Raw genomic sequence first — 21,856 nt, 5'->3', positions numbered from 1 at the left:
TTTAAATATTTAAAAATTTTAAAATTAATTACATCTTGATGTATCAACTACATGGAAATTTATATACATGTCACATCAACAAAGTTAACAAACGTTAAGTTTTTCATCTATTTTGGGTGAATTGACAAAAAATATAAATTAATAGCTAAAAGAGGCGAAAATTTAAATGGAGAGCTAAAATGACTTTATTTGTAAAGTTGAAGGGCTAAAAAGGTTATTATGCTTATAATTATCATATGTATTTATAATTAGACTAAATGCTCAAATTGAGGTCTAACCTTTTAAGGGTTAATCACATAAGGTTCAAACATATCAAAATGGTTACATAGGGCATAAAATTTATAAAAGTGTTCAAGCGAAGGCCAAACCTTTTAAAATAGTCAAATAAAGGTCAAAAATGGTTTAAAGTGCTCAAATAAAGACTTTTAAAATGTTATATATCAAGTTTCAATTCATTTTTTTTCTATTTTTTCAAGTAATATCTAATTCAACTAACATATGTTTTATTCTAAATTAAGTTGAAGTAGGTGAAAATCCTTATTTAAGCATTTTTAAAAATTAAGTCATTATATAACAATTTTGAAATATCTGACCCTTTTCCACATTTAGCCTTACATATTTATATTTGAACCGCGTGAAAATACATGTTTTTACTTCCCATTTATAAAATAATTTTCCTATCAATTATTAAAAGAATAAATTTTTTATTCATTGAAACTAATTGTTTGCGAGGAAATTCGAAAAAAATATCAACACTGAGAATTTGTTTATATAACACAGAGTAACTGAAAGAATTACAGAGATTACCCATTAGAAGCTAACTTCTTCGACTGTCATTAATATTGGAATGAAGCATGAAAATGTAGAAAGGTATTGTATAGTATCTGAAATCGATTAGAGGTGCAAGAACAGAAGCAACACTAGTTGCTAAGAAATACACCAATATCCAGATCCTCCTTTGACTTTTATTTTCCAATGCAATACTGTTTTAGCCTCAGAAAATTTCAGGAAAATCTAAGTACAGCAAAATATAGAAGTGATATGTACTAACCCAATCAATGGAAGATCGAGGCACTAGAAAATACTTCATTGACCAATGAAATTTGATGATCTTCCACCAAAGATAGAAGGTATAGTGACGATTGTCAGCAAGAAGATAAGAATGAGCAATGCTCTAAAAATCCATTAATCACGTGAGGCAATAAGAAAATAATTAGGTTGCTTTTATGTTGCAAATAAATAAGAAAAAATGTTCTAAATTAATTATAGTAGTTTTAGTTAAAAGTTAAAAATGTCATGTTAATAATCCGTTAATGGATTAGTGAATTTTTAATTGAGAGTAATTAATTCGAATAGTTATTTTAATTAGAGTAATTAAATTAATTAAAAGATTAAACTAATCGAAATAGGAACAATACCATTTTAAAGTGACTCGCCATACAATTTATCCAAACATTTATATAAAATTTTAATTTTTAAATGATAATGTGAAACTATAATTAACCTTTTATATTTTTTAAATTTAAAAATCTAAAATAAATTTAATTACCAGATACGAGTACTAAGTGATCAAATTTAAGGTAAAAAATTAATTCGTTATCATCGTTGTCCAAAAAAGTGAAAAAGCAAAAAGAACCCACGCCCTCCTAAAAGCCGAAGTATGGAAACAGCCTACTGCCGGTTTCCCCACATCATATTCTAATTCTCTCCCTTAAAACCCTACCCTGTCCCTTGCCCGAAACCGGCCACCTGTCGGTTTCTCAGCTGTTACCAGTCACCACTCTCTTTCGCTCTCGCACACACATTCTCTTTTACAATTTCCAAATCCCCAAAAATCCGCGACTCTCCGATGGCGCAAAATACCCTTAAACCCTCAATACCCTAAAACCTTTCTTCTTTTCTTTTTGTTTTTCTCTTTTTTTTTTGGTTTTGAGAATCAGTGAAGTGAAATGGATGGAGTGAATAGCAGTAGTAATATCCAAAAAGATGATGCATCGACTAGCACCGGAGGAGCTCAAACGGCATCACAACCTCAACCAAAGCCGAAGCCAGTCGTGGTGCAGAGTGCGAACGCGCCACCGCCTTTCTTGAGCAAGACTTACGATATGGTGGATGATCCCGCCACCGATGCCGTCGTTTCTTGGAGCTCAGCCAATAACAGTTTCATTGTTTGGAACCCCCCGGAGTTCGCACGGGATGTTTTGCCCAAGTATTTCAAGCACAACAACTTCTCCAGCTTCGTCAGGCAACTGAATACCTATGTACGTCCTTTTTTCATTTTTTTAAACCTTTTGCTTTATTATTTTAACATATATGGTTACTGCAGTTAGTGTTTCAAAGCCTTAATTAGGAAAAAAACAAATGGATGTGCTAATTTCTTTTTGATTTACTTGATTATTAGGATTGTTCTGAATAGATTTAATTGTCCTGGAAGTGATCAGCTTAAATAAAATCCATTTATGGTTGCTGAGAAGATTCAGGAAAACAAAAACCATAGAGGATAAGTTTGAGAAATCGTCCATGTGAAGCTAAATTTATAGGAACATGTTCAGGAGTATATAATTGTATTGGTGGCAGCAAATCTGTGTTCTGGGTTAGGCTTTAGTTGCTTTGGTTTTGATAAGGGCCCTATCTAAACTAAATGTTATGTTGATACTGGGGACTTGATGGCTTTGTTCCATTTTCTCCCTAGTCATGGTTTGTGTGATTTGAAGTTTTAATTGTGCTTCCTCCTGAATTTTCTCAGCGACTAAATGGAGTAGAAAAGGGGAAGTTCGGAAAGATAGCAGGTCAAATGTTGATCATGACGTCGTCACAAAGGTTATCAAAGGATAGTTACTGTTATTTGTATTTGTTTGTTGTCGCTAGTTTACACATTTTTGAAGGACACTTAATATTAGATGTGGTGAGTAACTGAGGGGTGCATATGAATGTGTGACCAAGATAATCATCCAGTTCATATCCTGATAATCCATCACAAAATTTGACAGTGTTTGTCTTGTGAGACTGAGGCTAACAATTGACTTGCAAAAACACATACTTCATTATTCTAAGATCGGAGTTGAATTTCCTTTTAATAAATCATTGTGCCATACCACTCTTAAGAAAGTGGAAAAACTGCGGAATAAGTTAGATGTTTGTGTATTTTTTTTTTCTGCTATAAATGCAGTTCTCAAACTGTATTTTTATTTTTATTTATGTATGTTGCATGTAATATTCAAATTCCTCTATTTTATATATATGTACATCATAAATATATACCCTATTCTGCTCATGCATGATCCTAGGTGTTTGATATTGGTTTTTCATTCCATAAATATGAGATTCGGAATTCAGATTATTGAAATGGATTATATGTTCTATATTTTCTTATTATGCAAGAGCTACTTTTGAGCAGATTGTATCTTTGTTGGAAAACAAGAATATTGGTGCTTTTAAACTGTAGTTTGAGAATTGTTTCTTCTCATTGTTAAATGAATCTTATGGTATTGTTTGGATTTTATTGTAGTTTATCCATGCTCCTCCACAGATTTGCTAGGGAATGGGATGTATATTACTTTGGCATCTTAGAACTGTGGGTGTTGCATTTTGTTTATCGCATGATACTGCACAGGTTTCCTTTGGAGTGGGGATATATGTTACTTTGGCATCTTTGTAGGTTAGCTGTTGCACGCCATCACTTTCTTCATTAAATATTGCTTAACATTATAGCCGCATGTATTCAGGTAAGCTTGTTTATTAGTTAATGTCTTTAAAAATATTTTAGGATGTTCACGATATAGGTCCGCATCAAATACATGTACCTTTAAAAATAATAATGGAATACTGGCGTTGATTGAGGGTTCAGCCATTTTGGGATAACGGTGATAGGAAACCAGCAACAACTGAGAAGTAAATGTCTCTGCGAAATACTTTTTTAACTTAAAAGATACAGGTTAAAGTTTACATAAAATGGTATTAATTGTCTAATACTTCATCTGTTACTGGGAAATTGAGGCGAACTATCTGCAGCTGCTCTGAGACTAATTATGCTTTCGTCTGATGTGGCTTTGCCTTGAAAGCTTTAGCATTTTAAGGGAGAATAAAATCATACATGGACTTGGAAAGCTTTTCTTCTAATTGTTTGTGAATTTCTTTGTACCGAGTTTAGGCACTTCTTAGTGTTATTGTGTAAACATGTTTGGACTGTTTCTTGAGGTTCCTTTGAATCCAGTTTCCAGCCACAGTGGCCTTTGTATTAGTTTTCGCAGTACTGTATTTATTTGCCTTCTGCAAAGTTTATGTTTTGCATAACATGGATCTATTGTTCTTCCGCAACTAGAATTGCCTTGGAAGATGTGTGATTTTCCTTATTTCTTCAGCTGTCAGTAAAAATTGAAATTTCAAATTTGGTAGTCATAGTAATGTTAGAACCTTATCTTAAAATTAAATTTCAAGTGACGTTTAGGAAGGCTTGCTCATTTGTTTTTCAATGTGGTTGAATTAGTTGACTCAAGCTGCCACCTCCTACTTGTGCTTGCCTATATAATCCCTACACTAGTACTGTAATTGAATCAAATTTCTGAGCGCAGTTTGAGCTCTTATTTGTTACTCTTTACCTTCTTTTGAGGTTAGACCAGTGTAAGAGGTTTCCTGATAAGGTTTGCCTTGGGATTATTTAAACTAGTTCCTATCGTGTATGAAATAGCTGTTCATCCTACCAGTGATTATAATGCTTTTAACAGATGGATGTTTTATGTCTGTACTTATTAACTTCTTTTGCATAATTTGCTTTGGACTGTCATATTTACATAATTTATTGTATTTTGTCAGTAACAATTCTGCTGAGTGATCTGTTTTCGTTTTCCCCGCATATTTTCTTTTCTTGCCTGTGTTTTGGTAGGGTTTCCGGAAGGTTGATTCAGACCGATGGGAATTCGCAAATGAGGGATTTTTAAGAGGCCAGAAAGACCTGCTTCTAAACATTAGCCGCCGAAAGCCTGCCCAGGGCCATGGTCATCAGCAGGCACAGCAAGCACATGGACAGAGTTCAGCTGGGGGTGCTTGTGTTGAGGTTGGGGAATTTGGGCTTGAGGAAGAGGTTGAGAGGCTTAAGAGGGACAAGAATGTGCTTATGCAGGAACTTGTTAGGTTGAGGCAGCAGCAACAGTCTACAGATAACCAAATGCAAACCATGGCACAACGACTTCATGGGATGGAGCAGTGGCAGCTGCAGATGATGTCATTCTTGGCGAAGGCTGTCCAGAGCCCTGGATTTTTGGCTCAATTTATGCAGCAGAAAAATGAGAGCAATAGGCACATAACCGAAGCCAACAAGAAAAGGAGACTAAAACAGGATGGTATTGTTGATAATGAGCATTCTGCTGCCTCTGATGGACAGATTGTTAAATATCAGCCTTTGACAAATGATGCTAAAGCAATGCTCAGGCAGATCGTAAAAGGGGATACTTCTACCAGGCTTGACTCCATTAACAACTATCATGATAATTTCCTGGTTGGTGATGGTTTGTCATCATCTACTGGATTGGATGGTGGGAAATCTTCAAGCCATGCATCAGGAGTGACTCTTCAAGAGGTCCCACCAACTTCAGGGATCTCTGTGGATCGCCCCTCAAGTGCCATATCTGAGATTCAATCTTCCCCATGTACAACATCTTCTGAAAAGATTACAACAACACAATCTACCAATTCGAGTGCACTGGTTGGAGGAGAAAAGGTCCCATCCATTTCCATTCCTCAAACAAATACAATTATGCCTGAACTTTCTCAAATACCAGAAATGGTCCCAGAAAGCGTTGTTGATATCCCCACCGAAGACTGCATGGAGTCTGAAACTGGGAATGGGGGATTTATTGATCCCATTTGTTTGGTTTCCTTAGAACTTGATGACATTACTCCTGATCCCGACATAGATGCCTTACTGGATAGTTCTAGTTTCTGGGATGACCTTATTGTGCAAGGTCCAGTGCCAGAGGATATTGAATCAATCTCAATGGATGATAAAAGCTAGGGAAGTGGGCAGCTGATGGACAAATCTTGGCATACGGATAAGTCTTCTTGATAACAAGAGTGGCTAATCACATTTGTACAAAAATGTACATGGCCTTCAGTTCATTTGAGGTAAACCTGAAATTTTATCTGTCGACTTATATTCACATTATCCTCCATCTTTAGCCGTTGGGAAATGACCAATGCCTTTCATGATGCACACACAATTTTGTTTTCAACCGCTGTAAAAAAAAGGGTAAAAGTACCGTGGAGGCCTTTTTATTACGAGTTAGATTAGATTTTGCTCTTTTTACTAAAAAAATAAACAAATTAGTCCCTGTATGTTAGATTAAAGAACAAATCGATCATTTCTGTAAAAATTCTCTTTTTTACTATTGAAAACTGACATAGCTAACGAAATAATCAAACAATTACATGTGGTATGTCACGTGTATCTCATTTTGACGTATAATGATTAGTTCTTAAGAGTAAAAATGGATGGAATATTTAACAGTAAGATCATTTTGTTTTTTTGATATAATGTATAGGGATCAATTTATCTATTTTTTGAGCAAAAATGATAAAATTCAATTTGACTCGTAGTACAAAAGTGTATTACTAAAAGGTAAAATTATCCATAAATTTTAAAAGCCTTTTGAAAATCCATTTACAACTAACTAAAAGCTCCTTGAATTAACTCATAAACACCAGTCGGCAAAAAAAAAAAAAAAAATACAGAACTCATAAACACCAAGGGAACTGAACAAATGGGACAACAAGGAGAGATAGACAGCTAGATTTAAAAAAAAAAACCCTTAAATTGATATCAAACTGTTTTTTTGAAACATAAATTTATTAGAAGGCACAAAAAAAGAAAGAAGAAAGAAATGAAAACGAATATAACGCAGTGCATCTCGCTGCATAACAGCACAAGTCAAATTAGAACAAAATTCGGAAAAGAAAGAGAGTAAACATGTTATTTTATTATGATTTAATTTAAAATGATAAAATTTATTATAAAATTCACTTTTTTAAATATAATCTATATATTACGATTCTTAGTAATACAGTCTATAATTTTTGGGGGTTTTATATTAGAGCCAGCATTTCTTGAAATTCTCTACTCCCTTGTTTTAGGCCTTGGTAATCGTTGTCATTGTTTTACCTCAATAATTCTTTTTTATTTCTCTAGGTCCTATTTGTTTGTTCATAATAGAAAAAAATAGAAAGAGTTGTACTTGTAACCTTGTTTGAAAAAAAAATCATTATTATATTATGATTAAGCTCTAATGTCCATCGTAATGGTTCTAAAAAGCTTTAGGTTTATTCTATAAAATGATGCGTCTCAAAGCTAAAATGGAACAAATTTAACAGTACCATATACACTAATAAAAGCAATAATGGAGAAAGCTTCTTGGTTCAAGCTTGGATCTTGGATCATCCTATTGCTTATTTCATCTCGTTAGTACATTTTTTTTCTTTATCTCTAATCTTCTTACTATAATTTTATTATTAGCATTAACTGTTTCATGTTGTGACATGGTATTTGAGTGCAGCAAATTGGACACCCTTAGTCTCCTGCAGGGACGTAGGGGTATGTGATTGTCTCCCGTGTTGTTTACCTTGTCCTTGCACTGCGCCCACCAAAGTTGATGTTGTTGCTAGTGTTGACGATGAAGGTCTTGCTACATGTTCCAGTCAGGCAGAATGTGCAAATGAAATCATGCCAATTGGACCATAGCTTTTGTGGTGCTACCGGCATTTGTACATGTTCCCAGCCCTAAAATAATAATATCATAAAAATCTTCTTTGTGAGAGAAGTTCGAGGTTTAAGAATGAGATATCTATCTATGTCTATGAGTGTACCGGTGATTCGAATGATGTTTTAATCTCAGTTGGTAGTGGCATTGCCATTGTCCTGTTACCACAATTATGGGTGAGCATTCGATTAAATCAAGTAAAAAAAATTAAGTTAATTGAATTTACGAGTTCTATTTTATCTTCCTAACTTGATTTGAAATTTTTTGAATCTGAGTTGAGTGAAATAAAACTCAAGTCGAGTCGGATTGAGTAAAATTACTCGAGTTACATTAAAAAATTAAAATCTTGATAACTAATTCTATGTTAGAGTACATAAATTTAAAACCATATATGTTTGAAAAAATTCAAAGCAAAAAAGAGAAGATAAATGATAAACTTGAAGTAGTAATCAACTTATTTAAGTCCAAAAATTATTATTTTAATTTTTTATAATTTAAAAATATATTTTTTAAATTTTAAAAAATGTTTTGATTTTTGTTTTTGTAATTTTTGTTGAAAAGTTTACTCATTTTTAAAATTAACAAAGACCAAACATCAATATGTTATTCGAATTGGAAAGTTCAACTTGACTCAAACTCGAAACTCGAATTACCTATTCAAGTTGACTCAAATAACTCAATTCAATTAACTTGAAATTCAATTTCTTCGAATCGAATCAAATGTTGCCCACACCTAACCAAAATTAATAAATTTGTATTACACAGTTAATGGAAATATTGGATCCTAAGTGTGTATGTATCCACTTTTAATGGGGACTTATCTCACCAACAATCATTTAAATCTTCCTATAATATGCAAAATGCAATATACAACCACTTTATTTGTCAACCATTCTGGCGATTATAATTACAAACATTAAAACATTATATAAATATCCGAGCTTAAATTTAACTCGATTAAGCAATACAAAGCTCATGCTCGGCTCAAAAATTCAACTTCAAATGGATTGAGTTTCATTTTCAAAGCTCAAGCTTGAACCAAAATGAAAACTAAATTATATGCTCATTTACTTAGTAAAGAGCAACTTGGTTTCAATCAATTGCTTCACACAGCAGACTTGAGAAAGGAATGCTTTTGACGTCCTGCAAATCAATACAATGTAATTGCCTAATTCAGTCTTAAAATTGTAACTTTGTGGGCAAAAGTACCATGATGGCCCTTATACTAGAAATCATTGCATTTTATCCCCTTTACTCAAAAGATAGATAAATTAGTCCCTGTACATTAGATCGGAGCGCAAATTGATCCTTTTGTAACAAATTCTATCCATTTTTTTACTATTAAAAGCTGATCGCTGTACATCAGCATGAAATGCATGTGGCACGCCACATTTAATAATCTAATTATTCTACCAACCATGTCAGTTTTTAACAGTAGAAATGGATGAAATTTTTAACGAAAAGAATCAATTATTCTTTGATCTAGCGTATAGAGTCTAATTTGCCCATCTTTTGAGTGAAGGGGGCAAAATGCGATGACTCCTAGTACAAAGATCTCCATTGAACTTTTCTCTAACTTTGTGCTGTTACTTTCCAAATCTGGTTTTCAATCCACAATTTTGCAGATCCAATCTCAACAAGCATTGCTTAAACATAATCGAAAAATACTCAGTAACTTGATCAAATGAAAATAGCATTATTCATTAAGCTTTAGTGAAGTAACAGAAAAGTCAATGCTGTGCCAATCCCAATTAAACCAGATATTGAATATAGATGGCAATGGCAATTCTAATATTGATCCAGAACAAAGGATAAATCTAGATCTAGACGAATACCGAAAACAATCACAGTCCGAAGCAAACAGCTTTTAAATCCTTGGTAGAACAATGATCAATCGCTCTTACCCTCCTGAGATCCAAGTTCTTGCAAGTAATGTTCGGCTTCCAAGGCTGCCATGCACCCTGCATTGTTGCAAACACAAATTTTAGTTCAAGTAAACTACAACTCCATGGCAACACTGCATAGCAATATGTATGTTTTGCAGATTCAAAAGAAATGGATTCGGGTTTGCTATATGAACTATTATCTATCATGAAAAACTGATAAACTGAGCAACTGCATATTTAATTGCCTAAGTTTCTTTCTATATAGTTCTCAACACAAGTATTTGCAGATTCAAAAGGCAGCTTGATGATGATTAAAAGAGGAAAAAAGGACTAACCGGTGCCGGCCGCAGTAACAGCTTGTCTATACTTCTTGTCCTGGACATCTCCGGCAGCAAAAACGCCGTGCACGCTGGTCTGAGTTGTACCTGGTTTAGTGACAACGTAGCCATCTGAGTCGAGCTCCAGCTGACCTCCCAAAAACTTGGTGGCAGGCTCGTGCCCGATGGCAAAGAATAGACCATTGACTTTCAAATCGGAAACTTCTTCGGTGACCAAGTTCTTCACCTTGAGCCCTCCCAAAACCCTATCGCCGTAGGCCTCTACGACCACCGAGTTCCATATGACTTCTATCTTAGGGTTCGAAATAACCCTGTTCTGCATAATCTTGGATGCCCTGAACGTATCCCTCCTGTGAATGATGTAAACCTTGGAACCGTACTTGGTGAGAAAAGTGGATTCTTCCATGGCGGAGTCACCTCCACCGATCACTGCCAAGGGCTTCTCCCTGAAGATCGGAGCTGCCCCATCACACACAGCGCACGCCGAGATTCCTCTGTTCCAAAACCCCCCTAACCCATCCCCTGAACCGGGGAAATTAAGCCGCTTTGCTACGGCTCCAGTGGCCACAATAACCGAGTCAGCCAAAACAGTTTTCGAATCGGCGAAGATCTTAAACGGAGACGAAGAAAAATCAACCTTGTTAACAGTTTCGGTAAAGATAGTAGTACCAAACCGAAGCGACTGGTTCCGGCACCGCTCCATAAGCTCCGAACCCATGATACCATCCGGGAATCCAGGGAAGTTCTCGACGTCGGAAGTGGTGGTAAGCTGACCGCCAGGCGCAATATCGTTAGCCATCCATCCCTCAAAAAGAATAGGCTTGAGCTCAGCACGAGCAGCGTAGATAGCGGCCGTGTGAGCGGCGGGGCCACTCCCAATGATACAAACCTTGGTCGTTAGAGGAGAGTCCGTTGCAGCCATGGACGGAGAAGCTGAGGTGGAAAATGACGGTGCGGCGGTGGGAACGGAACTGTTGGAGAAACGGAGCTGGAAATAGAGGGCGCTGGCTTTTGCAAACAAAGTTTTCAGGCAGGCACTAGGGTTGGATTTGCACATTTCCCCTTTGTCTTTGCTTTTAAAGTCTTCGGATTTTTTTTTTCAAAATAAAAGGGGTTTGTTTCTTTTGACTTTTTCGTGTATGAATTGATGATGACAGTTTGAGAAAGATTGTATGAATTGGGCTCTTATGAATTCAAAATGTGAAGTAGCCGGCAAAATGTACAAACACTTGTGGGCTCACATTTGAAATGTCGACTAATATGTAATTTGTGGACTTACGTTGGTGTTGTTGTCTATAAGAGGATATGGATTTAAGTACGTTAAAACGTATTATTATTTTATTTAAGAATTGGAGATAAGTTGTGAATAATTTTCATATCAATCGATTCAATGCTTTTCTTTAAATCAAAACTTGATTCAACCGATCCGATTTGATTTAAACAACTTTGGAAAAATCTAAATTTAATAATTATTTTGCTTGTTTTAGGGTTAAAAACATAAAGTTGATATTCTTGGCCTTAGTTTCTACTTATTCTAGGCTTTGTTCATTGGTTTGTTTCAAGTATATGCTAATGCAACCAATCAAGTTAGTTTTATAAAATATTTAAAATTTTCAAGTATTAATTTTAGAATGTGAATTAGTCACGTATTAATGAAATTTGAATTTAAAGATTAAATTAAGAAAAATCATCCTTAAATATTGCGAACAAAAAATACTAAAATTAAAAATTAAATGTTATTTTAATTTTTGTTTAACAAATAAAAATATTATTACGACGTTATTTATATATTTTATATAAAAAATGAAAATATACTCAGAAAATGTATTATCATTTTAATTTTAAAAAATAAAATTATATGTTTTAGAAAAATTGAGATGTCACGTAATCTAATAAATCTTAATCCCTGTTTCTTCAATGGCATTTTATATGTAGGGATTGAAATATTAATTTTGGAATTAGAACTGTCAAATAATTGGACTTTCTAGAATCTGTCAAGCGCTAATGGAGGGCGACCGACAAGCCTTCTAGATTGGGCCTTTGTTGCCTAAACCCATGAAACTTTGACAACAAAGCTGCGATAGCCAATGGCAGATATTATAACCCCCGGATACAACCACAAACCCCCAAAATATTAATCTTTATGAATCCGACATGGAGGATATATTCATTATACCAAATATTGCACCGCCTTTCTGTAATTTCTCATATGTGATTTTCCGTAAAAAATAATAAAGAACAGATGTTAATATAGAAAATTTTTTAATTTATTTTAAGTGTTTTTTACAGATAAAAATAAAAATTTTAGCTTTTTTTAACTCAAAAATATTTTTGGTTGATATTTTACTTTTTAATTTTACTATTTCTTCTTCCAAATAGACGTTAGAAGACTTTTTTTCCCTTTTCTCTTTTGTCTAAACTTTACTTTTTTCTTTTGAAACTTTAATCCAAATATATGTAATCTTTTAATTTGATAGGTTTATGTCTTTTATGTTATGCTAATATCTAATATGAGTTATATATTCAAATACATTTTAAAATAAAATAATACAAATGTGTTAAAAGCATTAATTAAAAATAAAAATAATACAATTGTGTCAATATCTAATTACGAATATTTAATTATTATATTTAAATATTTAAATATAATTTATATATTCTAATTAAATTTAATAAATAGTTAATATTAATTACTTAGAAATATTTAAAATTAATATTATATATTAAAATATTAACAATTAGTTATAATAAATTATTTTTATATTTTTGCTAAAATATCATAATATTAACTAATTTGAACATTATTTAAATACATATTTGTTACTTTATAATATCATGTCTAAAATGAACATTTTATTTCTCAAAAGTACTTTTTAACAGTAATTCCAAACACTCAAATTTTTTAAAAGCACTTTTCAAAAGTATTACCAAACTAGCTATTCATCTATCAAATTTTGAACGTATCCTTTCGGCTTTAGTCTTTCATTATTGATTGAAACATGGATTTAAAATGCTTTCTCTAGTTTGTTCTATGTTGTAGCTGCATGAAAATGTAAGAAGATCATGTAGATAGCAATTAGGTGTTCATACATTTGAAAACCGCAAGTATTTAACTTTACATGTTGGGAATGTTGCAGCTGTTTTTGTGTATTATTATTATTATTATTATTATTATTATTATTACATGTTCTTTGATGTAACACTTTCATACTTGACTCGGTTGTTGAGTCAATGCATCAGGATGTCATATTCGTTGTCGAAGCAACTACTGAAAAATTCAGATCAATGTATCATATTATTTAATTGATACAGATCATAACTAATTTCAGTAATAATTGAATTTACGATAGAACTAATTATGAGTTAAAGAGCTCATTAAAACATCCACAATTGATCAAAGGCCAAATTGTATAGGTCATAAAAAATTTTGAACTATCATCGTGACGTTGGGGTTTCCACGTTGTGACATGATGAACTTGTCATCGTGACGTCGTCTCCATTTTCCTACAAGTTCCACGCTTTATGTTTATTTATTTATTTATTTATTTTATATCATTACCTGAACCGTATTCAGATGTCATAACCGCCACTTCATTTTACATATCATCCACTTACATCTATTCCTAATCTCAAGTCCTCATAAAAACATGATATTCAATCAAAGATAACAAAATTTATAAAATTAACACAAATACTAAAGTTTTACAAATAAGACCATTAGAGGACTTGCACTTTCAAAGTAGTTTACCCACTTTATGTATGTTTCATATTTATTTCTAAATTGTGCCAATCAATTTAATTCTTCATAAAATTTTAACAAGAATTCAATATCACATCAATTAACAATTATTCACTTATTATTTTATCAATTCGTTTAAACATATTCACATGTATTTATCATTTCATCACTTACAACCATTTGAAACATTTCAAATTCATCTACTATATATATATATATATATTCATATATTTTTCCTCTTCCTCCTCTCCATTCCACACCCTTTATGTATATATTTATTAAAATCTTTAGCTTTTAGTATATAACATGCTTATATGTAACATTGTCTATAATTCCACTATTTACTTATATGTTCATATCAAAGTTGTCCATTTGAGTCATAGTCACTAAATTATTTATATCTTGAGCTACAGAATTCGAAATTAAGATCCGCTTGATGTTTTTGAAACTAGACTCAAATATCTCTTTACCATAAAAATTTCAGAATTTATAATTTATCCAATCGGTACAATAAATTATTCAAATTTGTCCATGTTCTGTTGCTTGACAGCTTCGACCTTTCTTTACTAAAAATTAATTATCACTTAGTACGGGGTTTGGATGATTTTTTTCGTTTGTTTCTATTAAAAATAGACTCATTAATAATTAAAAAATATAAATTTAAACTCATAATCATTTTTTTAGAATTTGATTTTCCAAAGTCAGAATAGGGGAACCCGAATCCACTTCGCCCTTGTTTCACAAAAATTAATATATCTCAAACTATAAAATCTCGTTTCTTTCACTGTTTCTTCCATACGAAACTAGACTCAATAAGCTTTAATTCCATATATAGTTCAATCTCTAACTAAATTTATATAATTTTAGGTGAATTTTCAAAGTTAAGTCACTGCTAATGTCCAAACTGTTTTAATGAAAATATTATATTTTCCAAGGTTCTTTGCACTGTCTTTCATTCAATCACACATAATTGCCATACTTTTGATTACTATACAATTTAGTCACTTATGTTTATGTGTAGATTACATATTCATTTCTTAATATTAGTACTTTTCACCATACAAATCACATTCTCTCTTACCAATTTAGTGTTTTAAGTCTCTATTCTTCATCAAATACTTTCTATTTCTAGTATTTAGATTAAATTCATGTTTCATACATCGACTCAAAAACATCTTTAACTCAATCTATTGAAATACAAGTAGGTTTAGTATGAAACTTACCTAATTTGTCAAGAATTTCTTCATTTCTTCTTCATTTCCATACATTTCTCATCTTCACCACTTTCCTTCATTTTCTTCTCATTTCTCCACTTTCATCTACTATTTTCTTGCTTCTAAATTGATGAACATATTCTATATAATCTCTACTTCATCTTCTCTCTTTAATATCTAAGGAAATTTTAAAAATTTTGGGTAAAATGTAGGTTTTCATAGCAAAAGACTAAATTGTAAAGAAAAGAAAACTTCCTTTCTCACCCTTTCACGACGTTGGAAGGATGATAATTTCCTTCATCCTTCATTTCTTTTTATACTACCATTTTCTAAATAAAATAATAATAAATATCTAAGTGAAATATTAATAAAATATATTTAACTGTTATAAAATAAAGAGAGATGAAGAGAATAAAGAATAAAGAAAATATGAAAGTAACAAAGAATATACTTTATTAATCAAAGGGATGATTTACAATGCTTCATCAAAGTCTCTATTTATAGGCATAATAAGTATAAAAGAAGTAGATATTTAATTCTAATAACTATTAGAATTTAAAGTACATCAAAACTTTATCTTGATGATGATGGACATCCACTTAATAAGATATTCATGACACTCCCCCTTGGATTTCCATTGGTAAATAATGTGCATCGTTAAAACCTTATTAGGAAAAACCCTGTGGGATAAAAAACCTAATGAAGGAAAAAGTGTACACAATCTTCTATTACAAGCTACTTCGTTAAAAACCTTTACCAAGAAAACACAATAGGACAAAACCTTGGTTAAAGGACAAGAGTACAACTTATTTTTAGACTCCCCCTAATGACAACATTACATTACATCTTTGAGTCAACGCATTCCAATCTTGTGTAGTAGTCTTTCAAATGTTAAAGTTGGCAATGCCTTAGTAAAAAGATCAGCTAAATTATCACTAGAATGAATTTGTTGAACATTTATATCACCTCTTTTCTCGAGATCATGGTTGAATAATAATTTTGGTGAAACATGTTTCGTTCTATCACATTTGATGTAACTACCCTTCAATTGAGCTATACATGTTGTATTATCTTTATATAAGATAGTTGACATCTTTTCCTTTAAAGGCAAATTACATATCTTCTAGATATGTTGGGTCAATAACATTAGCCAAACACACTCTCGACTTGCCTCATGCATTGCAATTATTTCTGTATGATTGAAGAAGCGACAAGTAATGTTTGCTTTATTGAACACCATGATATGGCAGTACCCCCACGTGTAAATAAATATCCTATTTGAGATCGACATTTATGTGGATCTAATAAGTATCCAGCATCAGCATAGCCAATTAATAAGGGTTTTGAATAATTTGAATAAAATAACTCTATATCAATGGTCCCTCTGAAATATCTAAATACATGTTTAATTCCATTCCAATGTCTACATGTTGTAGAAGAACAAAATTTTACTAACAAGTTTACAGCGAAAGCTATATCAGGTATTGTATTGTTTGCAAGATATATCAATGCCCCTATGGCACTTAGATATAGTACTTCAAGACCAAGAAAATCTTTATCATTCTCGCAAAGACGAAATTAATCTTTATTCACATCTAACGATCGTACAACTATTGGCGTACTTAATGGGTGTGCTTTATCCATGTAAAATTCCTTTAATATCTTTTCCATATAAGTTGATTAATGAATATGAATTTCATCTTTTAAATTCTCGATTTGTAATCCAAGATAAAACTTTGTTTTTCCAAGATCTTTCATCTCAAATTCTTTCTTTAAACAATTTATTATATTTTGAAGCTCTTCAGAGTTCCAATAATATTTAGATCATCAACATAAACAACAATTATCACAAAATCTGATCCAAACATTTTATAAAGACACATGGAAAAATTGGATCATTTTGTAATCTTCTTTAACAAGTATTCATTAAGACGATTGTACCACATACGTCTAGATTATTTTATTCCATATATTCTTTAATCGATCGAGCAATTTTCTCAAGAAACTCTCTATCTTTTTGGGATTTTAAACCCTTCAGAGGTTTTCATATAAATTTCACTATCAAGTGTACCATATAAATAAGATGTAATAACATCCATTAGATGCATGTAAAGTTTTTCAAGTACTGTCAGACTAATAAGATATATAAACATGATTGCATCCACCACAAGAGAATATGTCTCTTCATAATCAATGTTGCGAAAATCCTTGTGCTACAAGGTGAGCTTTCATACAAATACCATTTATATCCTACCGGCTTTCACACCTTTAGGTGTTTGGACTACAGGTCCAAAAGCTTCACGTTTAGAAAGTGGATTCAAGTTTGCTTGAAATGCATCTTTCCATTTTGGTCAACCTTTTCTATTTTTACATTCCTTAGTAGATTTAGGCTCAAGATCCTCATTTTCTTTTATTATTTCAATAGCAATATTATAAGCAAAATTGTAGTTGACAACTACATTTTTTTTTCAGTTCCATCTTTTTCTCGTATTGACCTAACTTATCGAGATATTTTTATTTTCATCATTTCCATTCACTTTTAGGTACCTGAATCTCTTCTTGAGTTTTATAATTAGTTATGTCATGGGTCTCTTCAAGAACCCTCGCCTCCACTATATGATCATCTTGAATGTTTGCTTATTTTCTTTTATGAGGATTTTTATCTTTGGAACTGATCAGTCTTCCACGCTTCAGGCATGGATTACTTTCTTTTGCACTAATAGTTTGTCCTATTAGGACATCAATTCGTATTGGAGCATTTTCAGCTGGTATGTGAGATTTAATGAATCTGGCAGTTGATTTGTATATTGAATCATCTGTTGAACTTTTGGTTCATATTGCTTTGTACGAGGATCTTAGACATTGATAATTCATTTCAAGTACTTTATTAATCCAACTTTTTATTCTCTCCCCCTAATGTTGGGAAAATTGAAAACTCTTGTCATAACTAAATATCGAATTAATAGCTCAAAAATATTATAAGGAGACTCATATAAATATAGATTCTCAATCTCTTATAATGACCCATCTTTGTGCATTGTGGTGGAGCAATTGGAACATATATTGCACATCCAAAAAATTGTAAAATGGGAAATATTTGGCTCTTGACCAAAAATCAATTGTAATGAGGAGTATTTATAATTTATTGGCTTGATGCGTACAATATGTAAATCAATACAATCTCATGCTGAAATAGAAAGTTTTGTTCTTATAAGTAATGATTTAGTTATTTGTTGGAGCCATTTAATAAACAATTCAACTAAATCATTTTGTGTGTGAACATGAGCTACAGGATGTTCAACTTTTATCCCAATTGACATACAATAATCATTGAAAACTTGGGATGTAAACTCACCAACATTAGCAAGATGAATTGTTTTAGTTGCATAATCTGAAATTAATCATTTAAACAAACAATCTCGCAAACGACAAGTTGTGAGTTGATAACGCATGTGATTATTTTGTAGATGCATCTACCCAAATCATATAATATCAAAACCATCCACATGGTGGATGAATGAGCCCATATTCATTTCAGAAATGCAAGACATTAAATCTCAACTTTAGCTAGTGAGTTTCTGAGAACCAATTTTTATTGAGAACAAGCCAACAAATGAGAATATTTTAAATTAGAAACTTCTGGTTCTTTATTGGACGTCCATATGAGTTCTTAATTAGTTTTCGCATCATATACAATCCAAGATGGTCTAACTGGTCACGCTAAGTAGTAAACACATTTGTATTAGTAAACTTCTGGTTTACTTTAACACTGTTTCAATTGTACTAAATTGTAACAAATTAATAATTTTATTATCATTTCTTTTAATTTTGTATCCATATATAAGTACTATTATGACATTTACTACTAGAAATGCCTAAATCAATGTGAAGTCTATAATGTCACGATGTCAATAAATATAATTTCCAAATAATTATATGTAGTATTCGCTTCAAAGAATATGCCAAAATTTTCAAATCCCCAAAAATCTATTAATAGCAAACTTTGAGAGTGGATCTTATTTTCCAAATATACAATAGGTATATAACCAATGACTTTTCATACGTAAGTTTTCTCTCTTGCAAGTTCTCATTAGTAATATTTTATCACGTAATTTTAATTGAGAACTTATTCTGAATACTGTAGAGTTATACTCACAGTTTTTTTTTTAAACTTGCAACTTTAGGTGCATCCAACCATAATAAGCTTTGGATAGAATTATCATATTCTATTGCTCATAAGTATATCTTTCACAATCAAATATTTTGCTTCCAACCTCTTAACGGGGATGATGACAAAAGAAGATCACATAGATAGTCACAATCAATTCAATTTAATAACAAGAGTAATAAATAACTCAATCCTTCCTTTTTTTTTTCATCCTTTCAGAATAGATATTTATCTTCATTTACAATCTCAATATGATATCTATTATAAATATCTTTTAAAACCAATGGATTAACCATCACAAGATATTAATATATTAGCTATTCGGAGCTTTCACCTAATTTTGTACTATCAAATATTGAAATAATATTTGTTTGTTTCATACCAAATAAGATAAATATTTTCTATTTATAATGATAGAATTCATTACTACATTCTCATATCCTTCCTCAAAGAATATTAACAAAAACAAAATATTTGGGCATACGCCACATATGTGGCCAATAATATTTCATATCACATTGATAACATAAGTTATCTTTACCCTTTGAAAAGTTATCTTGAAAACTATTATTGTTCTCTTATTTATTACTATGTTCCCACTTTTAGTGGCCCATGAGTATATCTTTTATTTTCTTTATATTTACATTCACTTGGGAATACAATAGATTTACTAAGACGAACTTATAAACGTTCCAATATATTCTTTATTTCATAATCACCATCGTAAACATACGTGGATTTTAAATTAGATTCTATCTATTCATGTTGTCATGATTAGTCTCCAATTATAATAAACATGATATAATAAATAAAATATAGTAAAATATACCTGAAGATCTTTAACATCATTGTCATCACCTTGACTATTATCACAAGCATCCATTCTGAGATTGAATCTTTCAACATCCTGAAGATTGACTTATGGAATGATTTCGAAATATTTTGAAAAAATAGAGAATCATCGTGCTGATAACGTGTTATAAAATAAAGAGAGATGAAGAGAATAAAGAGCAAATAAAATATGAAAGCAACAAAGAATGTACTTTATTAATCAAATGGATAATTTACAATGCTTCATCAGAGTCTCTATTTATAGGCATAAGAAGTATAAAAAAGTAGATATTTAATTCTAATAACTATTAGAATTTAAAGTACATCAAAACTTTATCTTGATGATGATGGATGACCACTTAATAAGATATTCATAACATTAACTAATTAATTAAAACAATCACCAAAATATCATCAATATCATCATTACATTCTAGAATTGTTCCTCTTGCTAATTGACCATTTTATCCTTTATGATTTTTTAAAATTCCATCCTTGAATCATCACTTAATTTGTTAAAATTACAATTTAGTCCCTCACAATTCTTTACCTATTCAATTTGGTCTCTGCATGCCAATTCCACATCTTAGTAATTGGATTATTTTCACTTTTGGTCCTTCAACTTTCTCATTTTTACACTTCAATCCCCTACATTTTGAATATTTACACTTGAGTTAAAAACTTTTCACATATTTACTATTTAGTCCCTTCCTTAATTCATCATGTCATGCTTCTTGATTTAACTCTCTTTTGATATATTGCAACTTTCATTTTCTTGATCTTATACCTTATTTTGGTAAAATTTTATCTCATATTATTTATGACCAACGGGGTTTTGAGGATGTTACATTTGAAGTCTGAATTCTTTTTAATTTGTTTCTCTGTTTCTTTTGGTAGGTGGAAGGAAGGGTGTGTTTGTCCAAAGAGTTAACAAATGAGCTAGAGTTGTTGAAGCATAAAAGGCTTCAAAACCGCTGCTATCCAGTGCTCCCTCGAGCATGCAGGTGTCTTCCATGCACTCAACTGCTAAGGGCATCATGCCAACAATGGCGAGTGTTCGGCAATCATCTGAGATGAGAATGGTAGATGCTTTTAAGATATTATCAACACATACCACATGTAAAAGGAGATTTAGAGATGGTATAAAGCTAGTAGAGAGAGATAATTTGCAAAAGCTTGAAGTTGAACTTGATGACGAAGTCACAAAATTGCTTTAAGGTAAGAGTTCAAAATGCAAATTTATCATTATACTAATCTATAATTTTATAAATTTCAAAGGGATTAAAGATATATTTACCATTTTTGGTAGCCAACCCCTTTATACTCCCCCTGATTGTTATAAGCTTGATTTATAATGCTCCAAATAATAACAAATTAAAATTGAAAGTTTTGGATGTGTTTTATTAGTGTTCGTAATGTGCCTCTTTCGGACTTTTTTTTTTCTTTTGGTGGCCGATGCTTGTGAGGATATTTTGTATGTTGGTAGGTGAATTGAGAATTTTTTTTTGGAAGGGATTGAAATTAAATTATATATTTTTACAATTAAAATGTAATTTTATTATTTTAATAGTTTATGTCTTTATAATTTTTAAAGGATTAAATTAATTTTTTTATATTTAGGGAATTAAAGTGTAATTTTACTATTATTAATTTAAAATTTTACAAATTATAAAAGAGCGTAAATGAAATTTTTTTTTTCATTTGAGGTCCGAGCATTTGCCAACTCTTGGCTTTGCTATGTTAGTTAATTTCTAATTTAATTTTTGCGGATATAGAAAAAAAAACAATTCTTACCCGTAGGGGTATTCATAGTTCGGTTAAAACCTAATTAATCGATTAATGATTTTTTAAAATGTTAGTTATCGGTTAATTCGATTCAAAATTGAATAATTAACTAAAATAAATAATATATTATATATAATATTTTTTTAT

At 31.5% G+C, this 21,856-nt stretch overlaps 2 protein-coding genes across 3 annotated transcripts; one reads left to right on the top strand and one right to left on the bottom strand.

Moving 5' to 3' along the window:
* Positions 1-1,787: 1,787 nt before the first annotated feature.
* On the top strand, positions 1,788-7,882 carry LOC105802001 (heat shock factor protein HSF8). 2 transcript variants are annotated; one of them, XR_008190949.1, is made up of 3 exons: positions 1,788-2,261; positions 4,883-6,120; positions 7,545-7,882. XR_008190949.1 is itself a non-coding variant. In XM_012633398.2 (2 exons), exons 1-2 carry the CDS (start codon positions 1,950-1,952, stop codon positions 6,008-6,010), a joined length of 1,440 nt encoding a protein of 479 aa, XP_012488852.1. In that variant the 5' UTR covers positions 1,789-1,949; the 3' UTR covers positions 6,011-6,390. The 2 variants fall into 2 exon arrangements, 1 of the variants encoding a protein (XP_012488852.1); XM_012633398.2 differs by lacking the exon at positions 7,545-7,882 and having other exon boundaries at positions 1,789-2,261; positions 4,883-6,390.
* A 1,542-nt stretch (positions 7,883-9,424) lies between these two features.
* On the bottom strand, positions 9,425-11,081 carry LOC105802012 (thioredoxin reductase NTRB). Its single transcript, XM_012633410.2, has 2 exons — positions 9,970-11,081; positions 9,425-9,709 (listed from the first exon to the last, which is right to left on the bottom strand). Exons 1-2 carry the CDS (start codon positions 11,027-11,029, stop codon positions 9,639-9,641), a joined length of 1,131 nt encoding a protein of 376 aa, XP_012488864.1. The 5' UTR covers positions 11,030-11,081; the 3' UTR covers positions 9,425-9,638.
* Positions 11,082-21,856: the final 10,775 nt, after the last annotated feature.

Source organism: Gossypium raimondii, chromosome 11 (genome assembly GCF_025698545.1).
Source record: "Gossypium raimondii isolate GPD5lz chromosome 11, ASM2569854v1, whole genome shotgun sequence".
In the NCBI taxonomy this organism is placed as follows: domain Eukaryota; kingdom Viridiplantae; phylum Streptophyta; class Magnoliopsida; order Malvales; family Malvaceae; genus Gossypium; species Gossypium raimondii.
This window is presented reverse-complemented; position numbering and strand designations above follow the sequence as displayed.